This window comes from Haematobia irritans, chromosome 4 (genome assembly GCF_050003625.1).
Source record: "Haematobia irritans isolate KBUSLIRL chromosome 4, ASM5000362v1, whole genome shotgun sequence".
In the NCBI taxonomy this organism is placed as follows: Eukaryota; Metazoa; Arthropoda; class Insecta; order Diptera; family Muscidae; genus Haematobia; species Haematobia irritans.
Genome location: NC_134400.1, coordinates 157,309,398 through 157,328,713, shown reverse-complemented (window position 1 = coordinate 157,328,713; position 19,316 = coordinate 157,309,398). Strand labels below are relative to the sequence as shown.

At 32.8% G+C, this 19,316-nt stretch overlaps 1 protein-coding gene across 1 annotated transcript in view; it reads left to right on the top strand.

Moving 5' to 3' along the window:
• The window catches only part of Tmc (Transmembrane channel-like), a 237,442-nt gene that overhangs the window by 161,904 nt on the left and 56,222 nt on the right, over nt 1–19,316 (top strand). The window contains exons 11-13 of the mRNA XM_075307091.1: nt 6,847–6,941; nt 13,577–13,673; nt 13,838–13,930. Coding sequence (XP_075163206.1) covers nt 6,847–6,941; nt 13,577–13,673; nt 13,838–13,930 — 285 coding nt within the window. The remainder of the gene's footprint in view (nt 1–6,846; nt 6,942–13,576; nt 13,674–13,837; nt 13,931–19,316) is intronic.

The following is a 19,316-nucleotide window of genomic DNA, read 5'->3' as shown; positions in this document are numbered from 1 at the left end:
TTTTGTTTTTTACGCAATCTTTCTGGAAATGGGGACCCATAAAATTGTTGAAAGACTTCCGATGTCCGCTTACAGTACTTTACCCTACAGTCGTCTGTCTTGACAGCATCTGAAATAAGAGATTAAATTACTCAATATATATAAAACTATAAGTAATGTAACAAATATTACCATAGATAACACTATCCAATGCTTTAAATTCCTTAAATGGTCTTTCGTCATTGAGGGCATTATAATTGTGGACCAGTATTACTGTCGTTGAAAACATACGGCCGAAGTTCTGTTAAAAGCCACCGGCATGACATTTTATCATAGCCACCTATTGAATCGATCATACATTATAAGAAAAATAAAATTTAAGAAGTTGCTTAAATAAATTTGTCGTTAGAATGCGATGAAGACTGCAGAGTAGAGGTGTGCGCGGGGGCGAAACTTCACGCACACTCACGAGCTAAACTTTGTGCTGACACGTGCACTCATCTTATCGTGCATTACGAACATTTTCTAAAACCCCCAGTTCTGATTTACGAATTCGCAAAACGCAAACTTTTGAATTGTCAATAACTCGTCAACCGATACACCCATAGAAAAAATCAAGACTGCGAAAATTTTGAGTTTTGGAAATTCGTAAACCAGAAATTATCGAATGCGACTTGTTGGCGATGACTAAATAATCGGTAAATTTGTTATCGATCCCATAAACATTCAGCAGTATCGATTATGTCTTCGGACTTAACTTATAATGTGCATAATATATGGGATATGTTCGACACTAGCACTGTCGTCCTGAATAAGTGATAGTCTGTAAAGCGCATAAAGTAAAATATTGTTCGCCGGCTAAATAAATATTGGTTTTTCAAATAATGGTGATTTTGCAGAACGGATTTAATTTTTCACTCACGACATATATTTTTATTTCCATTCACAAGAGGTGCTTCCAATTTTGTTCACTATCACGTGACTCATGCTTTCCACGCGCACTACTCTAGTGCAGTCTTCTCTAACACTGGCACTTGAAAAGGACCCGTTAAAGAACAGCAGGAAATGGATTTTTTACTTTTGATACTTACCTTGGTTGATGTATGCAGCATTTGGTGGAAAAAATATCTTAAAGTCTATAAATGTAAACAATAAACTGATATAGAACTGAAAAAAAAACAACGAAAATCAAAATAAAAATTCGTTGCCTAACAACGTTATACCTTTCAGTTTGCCTTCCTAATTACCTACATCTTACGCAGTAAGTGGGAGTCGTAAGCACTAGGTACACTACAATGCAAAAACTAGATGACTAAGTAGTAGCTTTCATTTGTTCAAAATTTATAGGCATTACTTTCTGTGCGACTTTTCACTGCTAAGGTATAAGTAGTACCAATTTTAACTCAATTTTCATTTACATAGAACGTACTTACTTAATCTTCCAAGTTTCGCAAGAACATAATCGATTGTTTGGTAATTGATTTGAATTGTTTACCACTGGGAAGGAAAAGGTAAAAAACATTGTTAACATTTGAATGAATTCTCAGGCCAAAAGTTTGAATATACTCATTTTGGATAATCAATGTATTCTCGTACAAACGAAACAAACTTTCAAAAATACAAAAATCAAAATTGATTCGAATTCGTGTGACTGCTGTTCTATCGACATATAGAAACAGGCTATAAATATCATTAATGTTTTATTTTCATTTTGATATAGCCATAAACCATGCTCTGTATAAATCTACAATAGCTCGTATGTATATTATAATAAGCTGCCAATACAACAAATTGCAGTAATTTGTCAGATATTCCAATGTGATCTTGGTAACGCTTCTTATCAACTACCTTTTATACTGAGATGTGCTGTCATCTGCCAGCGAACATTACTCGAATTCTCTCCAGGAAGAAATCAATTGCAAAGACAGCAAAACAAGGTCGAAATATTTCTGCTATGCCAAGCACGTACATCAATGACATTTATTGGCAGTTTTTGTTTTCCAACTTGGTAAATTGTCAGTTAGTTTCCCATGTGAACATGTTCTTGTGGCAGATAAGAGGCCTAAACCTATTTAGATAATGATAATCTAGGGAACGATTAAGAGACATGAACAGCAATGTGGAGAAATGCAAAAATAAATTTAATGCTATCTATTAGAATGGATGGTTAGAATGCCGTAAATGTTTGTAAATAAAATCGACGTATTTTAACAAAGAGCACACTGAAGTAGCCTTGAATTTTAGTTACGTTTCTGGAAACCACAGGCTAACGTACTCGTATGTATGGACATAGGTAGACCGACACAGAATTCGACAACAATCAATAATTTTTTGAGATCTCAGATCAATATATGACTGTGCTCCGAGATTGGTCCGATACGAAGTCATCATCCAAAAATGATTAAACATTTTGCAATATTGGCTATTTAGTCTTCTTCATAAATAGCCACATTATAGTAACACATCGATATCGATTTCCGACTATATAAAGTACGTATATTCTTGATCAGTGAGAAATTCTAAGATGATATAAACATGTCCGTCTCTATATCTGTAGTAATTACGCTACAGCTTTCACTAATGCTGACATTTTGCATAGACTCATCTTTTTTCTGCAAGCAGATCAAGTTTGAAGATGGGCTATCGCTCCTGGTTTTGATATAGGCCCTATATAAACCGACCTTTCGATTCGATGTGTTGAGCATCTAGACATAATTTTAAGATCGAGGGGTGTAACATATAAGCCCAAGAAGTCAAATCGGGAGATTAGTGTATGTGGGTGCTATACCGAAACACATTACACTTAAAAAAATGTTTACTTGGATCCAAAGATTTTGACCTTCCCTTAAGGATTTTGGTATTAATTTCGAGACAAAGATGCGGCTTCTATAAAATAAAGAAATTTTTTAGCGACCTATCTGGCCTTAAATCTAGGACCAATAAAATTAAAATTAAGATACAGATCTCATTTATGAATTTGCATTCCCTTTTCGCGGAGTTATTAATAAAAATAATTATAAAAAATTTTTTCTTAATTCAAAAAAAAAAAAAACAAAGACTTTAAACCAAAGACGCTAAATCCTTAAAATAAGTCTTAGCTTATATATGAAGCGTTTTTATCTTAAGTCTAAAGTTTCAATATTTCAGTTAATTTAAAGACGATTTCTTTAAACTAAAAATGTGTTTATCTTTACTTTAAGGGAAATTTGTTTTAGTTCAAAGACATACGACTTCATTTTAATTAAAATTTCCTGGAGAGAATTATAAAGTAAAGAAACACATTTTTGATTTAAAGAAATTATCCTTAAATTAACTGAAATATTGAAACTTTACATGTAAGATAAAAACTCTTCGAATATAGGCTACGACATATTTTGAGGGTTTAGCGTCTTTGGGTTAAAGTTTTTTTTTTTTGGAACTAAGAAAAACAATTTTACTTTGAAGTATCCGTTATAATTTGAATTTTTACACTGGCATTTATTTGTACGTGAGTACCTTTATTAATAAACAGCGAAAAGAGAATGAAAATTTGATAAATGAGATCTGTATCCTAAATTTAATTTTATTAGTCCTAGATTTAAAGCCAGATAGTTCGCTAAAAAATTTCTTTATTTTAAAGAAGCCGCATTTTTGGCTCGTAATCAGTACCAAAATCCTTTAGGGAAGGTCAAAATCTTTGGATCCAAGTAAACTTTTTTTTTGAGTGTAGCTAGGGTGGTTTAAAATCTGACAGAGACTAAAATCTACTCTAGAAATTTTTACTGATCTTGCCAAAACTACGCCAGTATCTCTTTACGAGAATGTATTCACGATAGTAAATTTTTCTTAAGACTAAGAATTTATAGCACCAACCTAGTTCACACTTTATAGTAAATTTAATAGATTTCTCATCCTATGGAGTATACAAAAAAAGAAGGTAACAAGTATATACGGCCGTAAGTTCGGCCAGGCCGAATCTTATGTACCCTCCACCATGGATTGCATAGAAACTTGTACTAAGGACGGTCATCCACAAAAGAATTACTTGGGTTGCAGTAACACTTGCCGATGGCAAGGTATCTTAGAACTTCCTAACACTTAATTGTAACTTAGTCCACACGGGTTATAATTAAACGAAAACAAGTATTTATATACGGCCGTAAGTTCGGCTAGGCCGAAGCTTATGTACTCTCCACCATGGATTGCGTAGAAACTTCTACTGAAGACTGTCAACCACAATCGAATTACTTGGGTTGCGGTAACACTTGCCGATGGCAAGGTATCTTAAAACTTCCTAACACCGTAATATATACCACATAGTCCATACGTGATATATATTAAACTAAAAAGGCCGATTAAATACGTATATAATTAAGTTTAAAGTTTGTATAGAAATAAAATTTTGACAAAATAAAATTTTGACAACATTTTCTATAGAAGTAAATTTTGGAAAACATTTTCTATAGAAATAAAATTTTGACAAAATTTTCTATAGAAATAAATTTTTGACAAAATAGTCTATAGAAATAAAATTTTGACAAAATTTTCGATAGAAATATAATTTTGACAAACTTTTCGATAGAAATAAAATTTTGACAAAATTTTCTATACAAATAAAAATTTGAGAAAATTTTGTATATAAATAAAATTTTGACACAATTTTCTATAGAAATAAAATTCTGACACAATTTTCTATAGAAATAAAATTTTGACACAATTTTGTATAGAAATAAAATTTTGACACAATTTTCTATAGAAATAACATTTTGACAAAATTTTCAATAGAAACAAAATTTTGACGAAATTTTCTATAGAAATAAAATTTTGATAAATTTTTTTTTATAGAAATAACATTTTGACAAAATTTTGTATAGAAATAAAATATTGTATAGTAATAAAAATTTGAAAAAAATTTCTATAGAAATACAATTTTGACAAAATATTCAATAGAAATAAAATCTTGACAAAATTTTGAATAGTAATAAAATTTTGTCAAAATTTTCTATAGAAATAAAATTTTGGTAGATTATTTTTGGGGATCGGCTATATATAGCTATAGACCGATATGGGCCAATGGTTGTTAGCGACTGTATACTAGCGAAATGTACCAAATTTCACCAGGTACCAAATTTCAACCTAATCGGATGAATTTTTCTCCTCCAAGAGCTCCGGAGGTCAAATCTGGGGATCGATTTATATGGGGGCTACATATAATTATGGACTAATTTTTTTTGCACAGTTGTTAGAGACCATATACTTACACCATGTACCAAATTTCAACCGGATCGGATGAAATTTGCTTCTCTTAGAGGTTACACAAGCCAAATCGGAGATCCGTTATATGGGGGCTATATATAATTATGGACCGATGTGGACCAATTTTTGCATAGTTGTTAGAGACCATGTACCAAATTTCAGCCGGATCGGATGAAATTTGCTTCTCTTAGAGGCTACACAAGCCAAATCTGGGGATCGGTTATATGGGGGCTATATATAATTATGGACCGATGTGGACCAATTTTTGCATAGTTGTTAGATATTCCAATATTCTTACACCATGTACCAAATTTCAACCGGATCGGATGAATTTTGTTCCACCAAGAGGCTCCCCAAACAAATCTGAGCGTCGGTTTATATGAGGGCTATACGTAAAAGTGGTCGATATGACCCATTTGCAATACCATCCGATATGGCCCATTTGCAATACCGAAACAAACATTTAGTTTGGCACCGTGGAGCAGTGGTTGCTACGTCCGACTTGCATGCCAAGGGTCGTGGGTTCGATTCCTGTTTCGACCAAAGTTTTTTTTTTTGTTTTTTTTTTACATATATTCCAGATATGTTCGGAAGATTCCGAAAAATATGTTCAACATTACATTGTAGTATATTAAATTTTGAACTGTAAAATATGTTTTATTAAAGACCTAAAGGCAGAAAAGAACAGTGTTTGATATAAACGAAATGGACTATGTTGTTGTTTCAAAAATAACTTTTTTTTTTAAATAAAAATTTTGTAACAAACGAATATTTTTGGTGATAAAAGCTTAAAATTTTCGAAGCAATTCAAAAAACTCTAACAAAAGAAAAACGTTTTCGGTACACGTTTTCCAAACGTTTTTTTCTTTGTGTGTTAGATCAACTCAGAATTTCACCACGACCCCGAATATATATAGTTTATGAGGTCTTAGAGCAATATTTCGATGTGTTACAAACGGAATGACAAAGTTAATATACCCCCCAAACTATGGTGGAGGGTATAAAAATCAATACCTGATTGATGAAATAAAAATCAAATTTTAGTTAATCACGATTTCCCAAAACACAATGAATTATTTATTATCCATTAGCCATTTGCTTGGTCGTCACTAATGCTGAGTAACGTAACGAAAGACATGTCACTCTACTAATGCAAATTCAATTAGGGAACATTTCTAATTGACAATTCTGTGAAATGTTCATCTTCTCTTGTAATTAATACTGCATAAGGTCAATTGAAATAAAAAAGTAAGCGTTATTATGGTATGAGCAAATAATATCAATGGCACATAAACTAAACCAGGTACGTGTTCCATAAACTTCTATCCAACAACGATAATTCGATAAAGCTCAATTTAATTAAACAAAGGCATTGGACAAAATAAATCTTTTCATCCCATCTTCATGATGGGATTATTTCTTTTGTTATTGGAAAGTCATGTTTGGCAAGCAGAAAAAGGGTGCGTTTTTCTGATAATTTCAAGAAAATCTCGAGAATAGCTTAAATTCAATTATTCTTATTCGTAAAAGTTTTTACTTAATTAAAGTGAACTTCTTTTGTTTTCTTCTCCTTCTCGCAATCGGCTGGATTGTCTCAACTGTATCTATGTTATGACATTATTATCACCGCAGAATGGCTGAGAACTCAAGGAATTCAAAACTATCATCAAAAGACGATGAGTGCACATTTTCGTGGAAACTTTTCACCGGCTGGGATTTTATGATTGGTAAGTATTAACAAGCACACTGGGTTGGATTCTTTGTAAGTAAAACGAAAATGGTTTTCTTTAATACCAATTTACAAAATCATTGTAACTTCCTTTTTTTCTTAAGATCCTCGGTTATTATGACCGACCCTGAATTGAACCTGGTTATTTTGATATCATAATAGAACTTAGTCTGACTCAGTCACAAACGTCATTGCTTCAAATTGTCAAAAGAACGTAGGTTCAAATCTCATCAGAGGCGGATTTGCTGATCAAATTTTTTGAAAGATTATTTTGATAGTTTCCACCATATGATGAGGTCTCAGATTCCATAAATTATATATAGTGTGGCTGCTACGTATTGCAACCAATTTTAGGTTGCTATCATTTCCATACAGCTGACATATTTTTCCAGTGACACTTCATTTAATTGTTTATATGCTTACAAGAGCAGTCTGATCTATTGCATTGAGAAATAAAGTAATTCGTGATGGAATTCAAGCATGAAAGTGTGATTGCTTGATGTTTGGCTGGAAACCCAAGAGGCTTTCATTAGAGCCTTCCTGTATTGACCTATGAATAAATGTTTTCTTTCTTGTACCATGATAATGGCAGTGATGCATAACAACCAAAAAGTGGACGGTAACAACACCAGAAATGATCCGAAAAGAGAAGGACACATTTAATCGAAATCCACTCCGCAGTGGTAGAAAAATTGTTCGTGAGCTGAACTTGTCGCGAAAAAGGATTGAACAAGTATAATATATGGCAGTAAGTTCGGTCAGACCGAATTTTATGTACCCTCCAGTAGAAACTTCTACTAAAGACTGTCATCCACAATCGAATTACCTGGGTTGCGGTAATACTTGCCGATGGCAAGGTATCTTAAAACTTCTTAACACCGTCTTCTAAATTGTAAAAAGACCGATTATATACGTACATATATAATTAAGTTTAATAAAATTTTCTATAGAAATAAAATTTTGACAAAGCTTTCTATAGTAATAAAATTTTGACAAAATTTTCATAAAATTTTCTATAGAAATAAAATTTTGAAAAATTTTTCTATAGAAATAAACTTTTGACAAAATAAAAAATAGTAATAACATTTTGACAAAATTTTCTATAACAATAAAATTTTGACAAAATTTTCTATAGAAATAAAATTTTGGTAAATTATTTTTGGCGATATGGACCAATATTTGTGTGATTGGTGATCGGCTATATATAAGTATAAACCGATATGAATCAATTTTCGCATGGCTGTTAGCGGCCACATACTAGCGCAATGTACCAAATTTCAACAGAATCGGATGAATTTTGCTCCTCCAAAAGGTTCCGGAAGTCAAATCGTTCGGAAATTAGCATGATTTCAACAGACGTACAGACATGCTTAGGTCGACTCAGATATTCACCACGACCCAGAATATATGGGGTCTTAGAGCAATATTGCGATATGCTCTAAGACCCCAAACAGAATGACAAAGTTAATATATAACAAGACTATATTATACCCGCACCACTTTGTAGATCTAAATTTTCGATACCATAACACATCCGTCAAATGTGTTGGGGGGCTATATATAAAGGTTTGTCCCAAATACATACATTTAAATATCACTCGATCTGGACAGAATTTGATAGACTTTTACAAAATCTATAGACTCAAAATTTAAGTCGCCTAATGCACTAGTGTGGAACACAATGTTAGTAAACAAATATGGGCAAAAACTTGGCCTCTGTGGTCATATGAGTGTAAATCGGCCGAAAGCTATATATTGGAGCTATATCTAAATCTGAAGCGATTTCAACCAAATTTGGCACGCATAGCTACAATGCTAATTCTACTCCTTGTGCAAAATTTCAACTAAATCGGAGCAAAAAATTGGCTTCTGTGGTCAAATGTGTGTAAATCGGCCGAAAGCTATATATTGGAGCTATATCTAAATCTGAAGCGATTTCAACCAAATTTGGCACGTATAGCTACAATGATAATTCTACTCCCTGTGCAAAATTTCAACCAAATTGGGGTAAAACTCTGGCTTCTGGGACCGTATTAGTCCATATCGGGCGAAAGATATATATGGGAGCTATATCTAAATCTGAACCGATTTCACTCTCCGATGAGAAGTCATTCTAAAAGTTATTTACACCTTCGATTGGACACCAGAGCTCCAAAAGGAGGCATGACTAGAAGATGAATAGCTTCCCAGCAAAAAAAGCGTCGCCAAAAAAGTAATGAAAATGTTCTTTTTGGATCCGGAAGTGGTGCAAAATTGACGCAGAAGCGATGAATTTAACATGGGCTTGTCATAGGACGGAAGTCCTCCATTTCAACAGCCGTTGCACTGAGTTTGCATCACTTCTTTAGGTGTGATCCGAATTCAATGTTTTGGATGTAAATTAAAAAAATCTTTGATATCTTGTCAAATAAATAATTTTTATAAATTTTTATAATGTTTAATGGAGCGTTAAACGCTTGTCGGAAGCGTTTGACCTCAAATATTTTCAAAAATTCACATTTTTTAAGATTGAATTTAGCATGTTTTTCGACAAAATTTAAATGATTTGTACCATTTTATGAATTCTTAAAAGTATGAAAAAAACCAAGTTATAAAAAGTTCAATTAAAATAACTTCCTGGGTAGTTAAAATAAAGAGCATCATTGGGAGTGCATCTTCTGGAAGCGCTTTTAAAGTTGTGCCTTTGGAATAACTTCCAAATTTTTTGCTGGGTTAGAAATGAGGTTGCTTGCTTGATTTCTACAAAAATCTTTTGCGCTTGATGCATTTAGGTGAGTTAGGTTGGCACTGAAAAATATGTGTGAAGGCTTTTTCGGCAGTTTGAGAGCCATAATTCGTGCCAAAGATGTCCACTTTTTGAATATCTAACTTGATTCTACAATTTGATGTTATTTTTGGCGGGGCCGACATTATTATAAACTGCATCACTTTGTAGATCTACATCTTCGATATTTATATGGAAACTATCGCCCATGTTCCTATATTCGGAATCGCAAATCGAAAGAATTTAGTTTTCTAATAAAGAAAAAAATTGAGATACTAGCAGATTTAAATTCAATTTGTATTTGAACTTCTTATAAAAAAGAACTATGTTGCCAAAATTTAAATTTGTATATGTTAGGGTTAAGAAAATATCGCCAAACGAAGATTTTGCGATTTGCGATTCCGAATATCGGAACATACCCCTATATCTAAATCTGAACCGATTTTGAACCAAATTTGGTAAAAAATAAAACTCTACGCCTTGTGCAAAATTTTACGTAAATCGGAGTAAATGGTGTCCTCTGTGGCCATATACAGTGTAAATCGCGCGAAAGATATATATGGTAGCTTTATCTAAATCTGATCCGATTTCAACCAAAATTGGTACATTTTACGACACTATCAATTGACCGCCTTGTGAAAAATTTAAAGCATAGAAGGACGAAAGATGTATACGAGAGCTATATCTACACCGAAAAAAGTGAACTGTTTCATAGGAAGAATGAACTACCTCGCACGAAAATTTAACTAAATTTTACTCCACATTTTGAGATTTCCACAAAGCGTTATTAAAACCAGGAAATTTTAATGCCCTGTTGTACTTTTTAACTGCAGTTCACGAAATTACATCATCTCATAGAAGAAAAAATTAACTAAAAGTAAAGAAGAAAATCATTGGCACCAAATCATGACCATTTTAACCATACAGTAGTTCATTCTTACTATTTTTGGGAATGGTACGAAAATCTTCTTTTGCTTTAGTTCATATTGAACTTATGTGTACGCTCATTGAACTTTATACTCACGTTTAGTTCATAAAATTTTTGAGACATACTTAAAAAAAGTAAGATTTCATTAAGCTGTGGAAAATTTCGATAAAAATAATAAAATTCAACAACAAGCAAATACATTTTTTCCAATAAAAATAAGTTAAATTTAGCGTTAGTTTAACTACGGAAATTTTTTTCTGTGTAAATCTTAACCGATTTCTTCTGAAATCAATGGGGATGTATTCTGAATCAAAACCGATACATTTGGCAAATTTAAAGTCGTTTGGTTTAAAACTTCGACCTAAACACAGAAGTGTGTCCACAGACAGACAGGTATGGCTAGATCTGAGTATTATCTCCAAATAAACCATGTGTTTCTCTCGTCTCATTCTGGGTATTGCAAACCAGGGCTGTGGAGTCGAGCCAATTTTGCTCGACTCCGACTCCGACTCCAGCATTTTTCATCAGCTCGACTCCGACTCCGACTCCGGAGTCGACTCCGGGTAATATAACTAAATCTCATTTTAATACCACTACTTTGTAGTTCTATTGTGGGGGTACCGTAAGTGGATCGATATAAAGTATCGTATTTATTTATGTGTGCAAAAAAAGGTCTTAATTTCACATTAGATGCCAATTGAACTCTTATTTCAAATGTAGGGCAATGTTTAATAAATAAAATAATGATATAAATTCCCATCATTATATGAGAAGATACCAACAGTATATGTATTTGGGGACCAAAGTTATTGGTACTATCTCAAATCCTTTAAATTTGTTGCGAGCTATATAAAGGTTTATATTCCCATATGCATCAATTTGAATCTGAATTGATTTAGACAAAATTGTATATACTTCTACAAAATCTATGTACTTAAAATTTAAATCTAAATCTAAAATTATGGGACGTAACACAATTTTAACAAAAAATAAAAATGAAAGGAAAGTCTAAAGTCGGGCGGGCCGGTTATAATATACTCTGCACAACTTTGTATTTAGATCTAAATTTTGATAAAATCTCAAATCAGACTTTTACAAAATTTCGGGCAATATTTGGAAAATATTTATAATTGTTTAGACAATTTCGCAAAAATGCATTTATGATTCATTCATTGAAAAATTTGAAAATATGAGTCATTTCTACAAGTTTTCGACTTAGCAGTGAGTATCAGTGAGCATACAATTTTGGAAAAATTTTTGTCTAGTAAATAAAATATATATCTATATAAAATAGAAATAAAATTTTGCAAAATTTTCTACAGAAACAAAATTTTGACTAAATTTTCTATAGAAATAAAATTTTGAATAAAATTTTTATAGAAATAAAATTTGGAAAATTTTTTATAGAAATAAAAGTTTGAAAGAATTATCAATAGAAATACAATTAAAAAAAATTGTGTAACAAACGAAATTTTGCAAAATTTTCTATAGAAATAAAATTTTGCAAAATATTCTATAGAAACAAAATTTTGACTAAATTTTCTATAGAAATAAAATTTTGACTAAATTTTATATAGAAAAAAATATTTCTATAGTAATAAAATTTTGAATACATTTTTTATAGCAGTGAGTATCAGTGAGCATCAGTAAGAAAAAAAAATTGAGAAAATTTGCTATAGAATTTGCTATAAAATTTGATAATTTTTTCTTATAGAAATAAAATTTTGAAAAAATTATCAATAAAAATACAATTTTAGAAAAATTTTTGTGTAGTAAATAAAATTCTGCAAAATATTCTACAGAAACAAAATGTTGACTAAATTTTCTATAGAAATAAAATTTTCTACACGCAAAAAAATAATTCTTTCCTCCCAAACGAAATTTTAGACAAACAAAGTTCGTTTCTCATTTGACAAAAAAATCTATTACTATAAAATTTTGACAAAATTTTGTATAGAAATAAAATTTTGACTTAAATTTTTATAGAAATAAAATTATCAATAGAAATAAAATTTTGCAACATATTCTATAGAAACAAAATTTTGACACAACTTTCTACAGTCATAAAATTTTGACTCAATTTTCTATAGAAATAAAATTTTGACTAAATTTTTTATAGAAAAAAATATTTCTATAGTAATAAAATGTTGAATAAATTTTTTATAGAAATAAAAATTTGACAAAATTTGCTATAGAAACAAAATTTTGACAAAACTTTTTATAGAAATAACACACATGTTTGTATATGGCCTTAAAATAAAATTTAAAAAAATAATTTCGATTCTTCGAAATATTTCAAATAAATTGATATGGGCATTAAAATGGATCGATTCAGCCCATCTGCTAGTCTAACATTCTAGGAAACATAAAAAGATAGCCGTAATTGGAAGTTGATTTTCATTTACTATCATGCTGTACATTGATCGAATGAATAACGCAATGGAAACCAATTTGCGTAAAAAATTGCTTAGTTACAAAAATGTGAAGTGTTTTAAAAAATTTGGTTTAGCCGGAGTCGGAGTCGAGCAAAATTTTTACGACTCCGACTCCGACTCCGACTCCAGCAAAATCTTCAGACTCCGACTCCAAGACTCCGACTCCGACTCCGGCTCCACAGCCCTTCTGCAAACACATCCACTAACTTATAATACCCTGTTACACAGTGTGGCGCGGGATATGGAAATGAATAAATTATTACTATTTATTTTGTTACATTACATACAGCAACCCTGTATATGATATATAAATAGTGTCACAAGTCAACATAACATAAAATAATATCATCTTTTCATTGATTCCACTCTACTCGTATTAGACATTCTTATAAATCATCCCAACACTATGTGATGATTTTTAAGAATGGATGACCAAAAACAATTCGCCTCTCTACTATATTCCTATTTATCTTTGTAAAATTCTTTTGTGATGCTTCTCCCTTCAGGACATGCGGAAACTGCTCACAATAGAATTGCTTCAGTGGTTGTCGGCTTCAAGGAGGCATTGCTCGAAGAAGCGGAAAAGAAAAAGGATACAAGAAAGTAAGTCTCACCGATGTTGCCTCCCAATGTTTATTTTCAATTTAATTTTATTGCTCGCTTTTTGTTAGCCCAGAAACTCCTTACTAAAATTTTGCTAGTTTGCCTTTTTCGAATATTTCTCAATTTCATTTTGATGACAATTTTGCTATGGTTTATGATTTCAGTTGGCGCATCATAATGCAGCGTATTATAGTCAACATTTTGATAATTGGTCTTTTGGCAGCCTCGGGAACTGTGGTTGTCCTCTTGGTTAATAGGTAAGTATCCTAAAACAAAATATGACAATAAATTTTATTTATAGTTGAAATCATTTAATTTTAGAACATTTATATTTTCACATTATTTATACTGGTATGTAGATTTGCATCCACTGGAAACAGCCCTTTTTCAGTGCTTGTTCTTCGACCACAAAAAACTCTCATAGTCTTACTGTCATTGTTCCAGCTTACTATTTGCTCAATATTTTGATAAAGAAAATGGTATTAAGGCAATCTGTATATATGAGGGTTGCCTTTTATATTTTAAGAACAAAAACAAATATTATTAACCCAAAATCGCTTTATTGTTTTTCACAATATTCAACACGCGACAATTTTCGTTACACAATCCTGACAAATCTAATAATAATGCAAATATTTGACCAAAATTAGTGTCAAACTTTTTTCTGTACTTTTTTCTAGGTATGTGAATACCGTTTTTGGAAACTAATTTTTTCATAAAGTTATTTGTCCAATATGATTGTGGCGACGAGTTCATTTTTTTCATTTCTGTCAAATATTTGCCAAGTGTGACCGTATCGTAAGGAATATTTTTATACCCACCACCATAGAATGGTGATGGGGGTAAATAAGTTTTTTATTCCGTTTGTAACACATCGAAATATCGATTTCCGACTACATATATGTTCGTACTCAGGGAGGAATTTTAAGACGATATAACGATGTCTGCTTGTATGTTGCTTGAAATTAAGAATCGAGAAGTATTTGGGGTGCATACATACGTGTGCTGAATATGGTGTAATTCGGTCCACGTTTTGATATAGCCACATATATCCACATAAAGCGGAAATAGTTAAGTTTTTAATTAAAAAACAAGTAAGGAAAGTCTAAAGTCGGGCGGGGCCGACTATATTAAACATACCCTGCACCACTTTGTAGATCTAAATTTTCGATACCATATCACATCCGTCAAATGTGTTGGGGGCTATATGTAAAGGTTTGTCTCAAATACATACATATTTAAATATCACTCGATATGAACAGAATTTGATAGACTTCTACAAAATCTATAGACTCAAAATTTAAGTCGGCTAATGCACTGGGGTGGAACATAATGTTACTAAAAAACAGGTAAGTAAAGTCTAAAGTCGGGCGGAGCCGACTATATTATACCCTTCACCACTATGTAGGCGAAAATTTGTGTTACCATCTCAACTACTTCACATCTGCTGGAAGCTATATAAAGGAGACAATTTGTTATACCCTGCTCCACACTGTGGAACAGGGTATTATAAGTTAGAGCATATGTTTGCAACACCCAGAATGAGACGAGATAGACACATGGTGTCTTTGGCAAAAATGCTTAGGGTGGGGTCCTGAGTCGATATAGCCATGTCCGTCTGTCCGTGAACACATTTTTGTAATCAAAGTCTATGTCGCAGTTTTAGTCCAATCGACTTCAAATTTGGCACAAGTATGTGTTTTGGCTCAGAATAGATCCCTATTGATTTTGGAAGAAATCGGTTCAAATTTAGATATAGCTCCCATATATATATATTTCGCCCGATATGGACTTATATGGCCCCAGAAGCCAGAGCTTTACCCTAATTTGCTTAAAATGCATAAAGAAAGAAAATGCACAAGAAGAACAATTAGTACTATAGTCAAGTGTGCCAAATTTTATTGAAATCGGTTCAGCTCCCATATATATCTTTCGCCCGATATGGACTAATACGGTCCCAGAAGCCAGAGTTTCACCCCAATTTGGTTGAAATTTTGCACAGGGAGTATAATTAGCATTATAGCTATGCGTGCCAAATTTTGTTGAAATCGGTTCAGATTTAGATATAGCTCCCATATATAGCATTCGCCCGATTTACACTCATATGACCACAGAGGCCAATTTTGTGCTCCGATTTAGTTAAAATTTTGCACAGGGAGTAGAATTAGCATTGTTGCTATGCGTGCCAAATTTGGTTCAGATTTAGATATAGCTCCCATATGTATGTTTTTCTGATTTTGACAAAAATGGTCAAAATACCAACATTTTCCTTGTAAAATCGCCACTGCTTAGTCGAAAAGTTGTAAAATTGACTCTAATTTTCCTAAACTTATAATACATATATATCGAGCGATAAATCATAAATAAACTTTTGCGATGTTTCCTTAAAAGTGCTTCAGATTTAAATGTTTCCCATATTTTTTTACTAACATTGTGTTCCACCCTAGTGCATTAGCCGACTTAAATTTTGAGTCTATAGATTTTGTAGAAGTCTATCAAATTCTGTCCAGATCGAGTGATATTTAAATGTATGTATTTGGGACAAACCTTTATATATAGCCCCAACACATTTAACGGATGTGATATGGTATCGAAAATTTAGATCTACAAAGTGGTGCAGGGTATAATATAGTCGGCCCCGCCCGACTTTAGACTTTCCTTACTTGTTTACTTCTACAAAATCTCTAGAATTAAAATTTAAATCGGATAACGCTATCCAGTTAATTGGAATAAACTTCCATTGAAAATGGGTCTAAAATGTGCAACAGTCTACCATATTTCCCCAACTCTGATGTACGTATATATGGGAGCTATATATAATCTGAAAGGATTTTGACTAAATTTCACATGTATAGTTAGAATAATAATTCTACTATCTATGCAAAATTTCACGTAAATGGGAGTATAACTTTGGGCCCCCTGTTCATATGAGTGCAAATCGGACATAAGATATATGGGAGCCATATCTAAGTCTGAACCGATTTCAGCCAAATTTGGCACAATTACCGATACTACTAAACGTACTCCTTGTGCGAAATTTGAAGCGAATCACGGCAAAACCCTGGATTTTGAGGCCATATAAGTTCAAATCGGACGAAAGATATATATGGGAGCTATATCTAAATCTGAATCGATTTTGACCATATTTTGCACATACAATAGTATCGTTAAAAGTACCGCTTGTGCAAAATTTGAAGTAAGTCAGGGCAAAACTCTGGCTTTTGAGACCATATAAGTCCAAATCGGGCGAAAGATATATATGTGAGCTATATCTAAATCTGAACCGATTTTAACAAAATCTGATACACATAACAATACCATTAAACGTACCCCTTGTGCAAAATTTGAAGCAAATCACGGCAAAACTCTGGCATTTGTGGCCATATAAGTTCAAATCGGACGAAAGATATATATGGGAGCTATATCTAAATTTGAACCGATTTTAATCAAATTTACCAAGCATTGGTAGAATGCCAATTCTACCCTCTGTGCAAAATTTCACGAAGATCGGTAGTAAACTTTGGCCTCTGTGGTCATATGAGTCTAAATCGGACGAAAGATATATATGGGAGCTATATCTAAATCTGAACCGATTTGGCTGATATTTTGCAAGATTTTCGAGTTTCATAAAATATTTGGATGTACGGTATTTCAAGAAAATCGGTTGATAAACACGCTAACTATTACCAAATCGGGGATAAATATATATGGCAGCTATATCTAAATCTGAACCGATTTTTTCCAAAACCAATAGCGATTGTCTCTGTCCCAAGAAACGGCCCTATGCCAAATTTGAGGACGATCGGACTTAAATTGCGAGCTGTACTTTGTGCACAAAATTACATATACAGACAGACGGACACCGCTAAATCTACTCAGAATTTAATTCTACGCCGATCGGTATACTAAAAGATGGGTCTATGACCACTATTTCTTGGCGTTACATACAAATGCACAAACTTATTATACCCTGTACCACAGTAGTGGTGAAGGGTATAACAAGTATATACAGCAGTAAGTTCGGCAGGGCCGAATCTTAAATACCCACCACCATGAACCAAATATTAGGATTTCCTTTAAAATTTCAGGAGGGCTTGTCGACTTGAGGACACTTCCCGAAGATAAATTTAAAGATTTCACCTATGAGGACTATATCAGATTCTGAATTTATAAGAAAATACCTCTAGATTTCGAATTTCAGGCAAATTGGATAAAAACTTCGGATTCTAGAAGCCCAAGAAGTAAAATCGGGAGATCGGTCTATATGGGGGCTATATCAAAACATGGACCGGTGCTCACCATTTTCGGCACACGCCTTTAGGGTCCTAGAGTACCTCTAGATTTCAATTTTCAGGTAAATTGGATTAAAACTACGGATTCTAGAAGCCCAAGAAGTTAAATCGGGAGATCGGTCTATATGAGGGCTATATCAAAACATGGAGCCATACACACCATTTTCGGCACACCTCTTTATGGTCCCAGAATACCTCTAGATTTCCAATTTTAGGCAAATCGGATAGAAAATACACTTTCTAGACGCCCAAGAAGCAAAATCGGGAAATCGGTCCATATGGGGGCTATACCGAAACATGGGTCGATAGGCACCATTTTCGGTAAACTTTTTGATGGTCCTAAAATACCTATAGATTTCCAATTTCACGCAAATTGGATAAATCTACAGTTTTTATAAGCCCAAGACTAGAGGTGTGCGCGTGGCACGCGTGATTCACGACTGAATCACGTGAGTCGTGAACAAAATCCAAAGGAGCTCTTGTGAATGTGCGTGAATGGAACTAAAATAAATATGTCGTGCGTGAGCGTGCGTGAGAAATAAAATCGGTTCGTGAATGTGCGTGAATAAAATTTCTGCAAAATCACGCTCACGAAAAAACTCAAGATTTAATTCATAGCCGTATGTTAACTGAAATTAATTTAACTCTCAAACTATATTCTATTTTTGAATTTCCGTTTGGAAAATGTCGTGAGTCTCGTGAATTTGTCGTGAATTGTCGTGAATCGTGCGTGAGCGCCAGTCGTTAAAAGTAGTTTGTGCGTGAGCGTGCGTGAGTAGTAGTTTTCATTTCGTGAATGTGCGTGAGTGGGATCGGCTACCACACGTATCGTGCGTGAGCGTGCGTGAATAAACATTTTTCTTCGTGAATGTGCGTGAGTGTGAATGAAATTTCAGTCACGCGCACACCTCAACCCAAGACACTAAATCGGGAGGTCGGTTTATATGGGGACTATATCAAAACTTGGACCGATATAGCCCATCTTCGAACTTAACCTGCCTGCAAACAAAAGATGAATCTGTGCCAAATTTCAGGACGGTAGCGTCATTATTGAAGGCTGTAGCGTGATTACAACAGACAGACAGACGGACAGACTGACATGCTTATATCGTCTTAGAATTTCTCCCTGCTCAAGAATATATATATATATATATATATATATATATATATATTATATATATATATATATATATATATATATATATATATATATATATATATATATATATATATATATATATATATATATATATATATATATATATATATATATATATATATATATATTGTATAGACGGAAATCGATATTTCGATGTGTTACAAACGGAATGACAAACTTACGATACCCCCG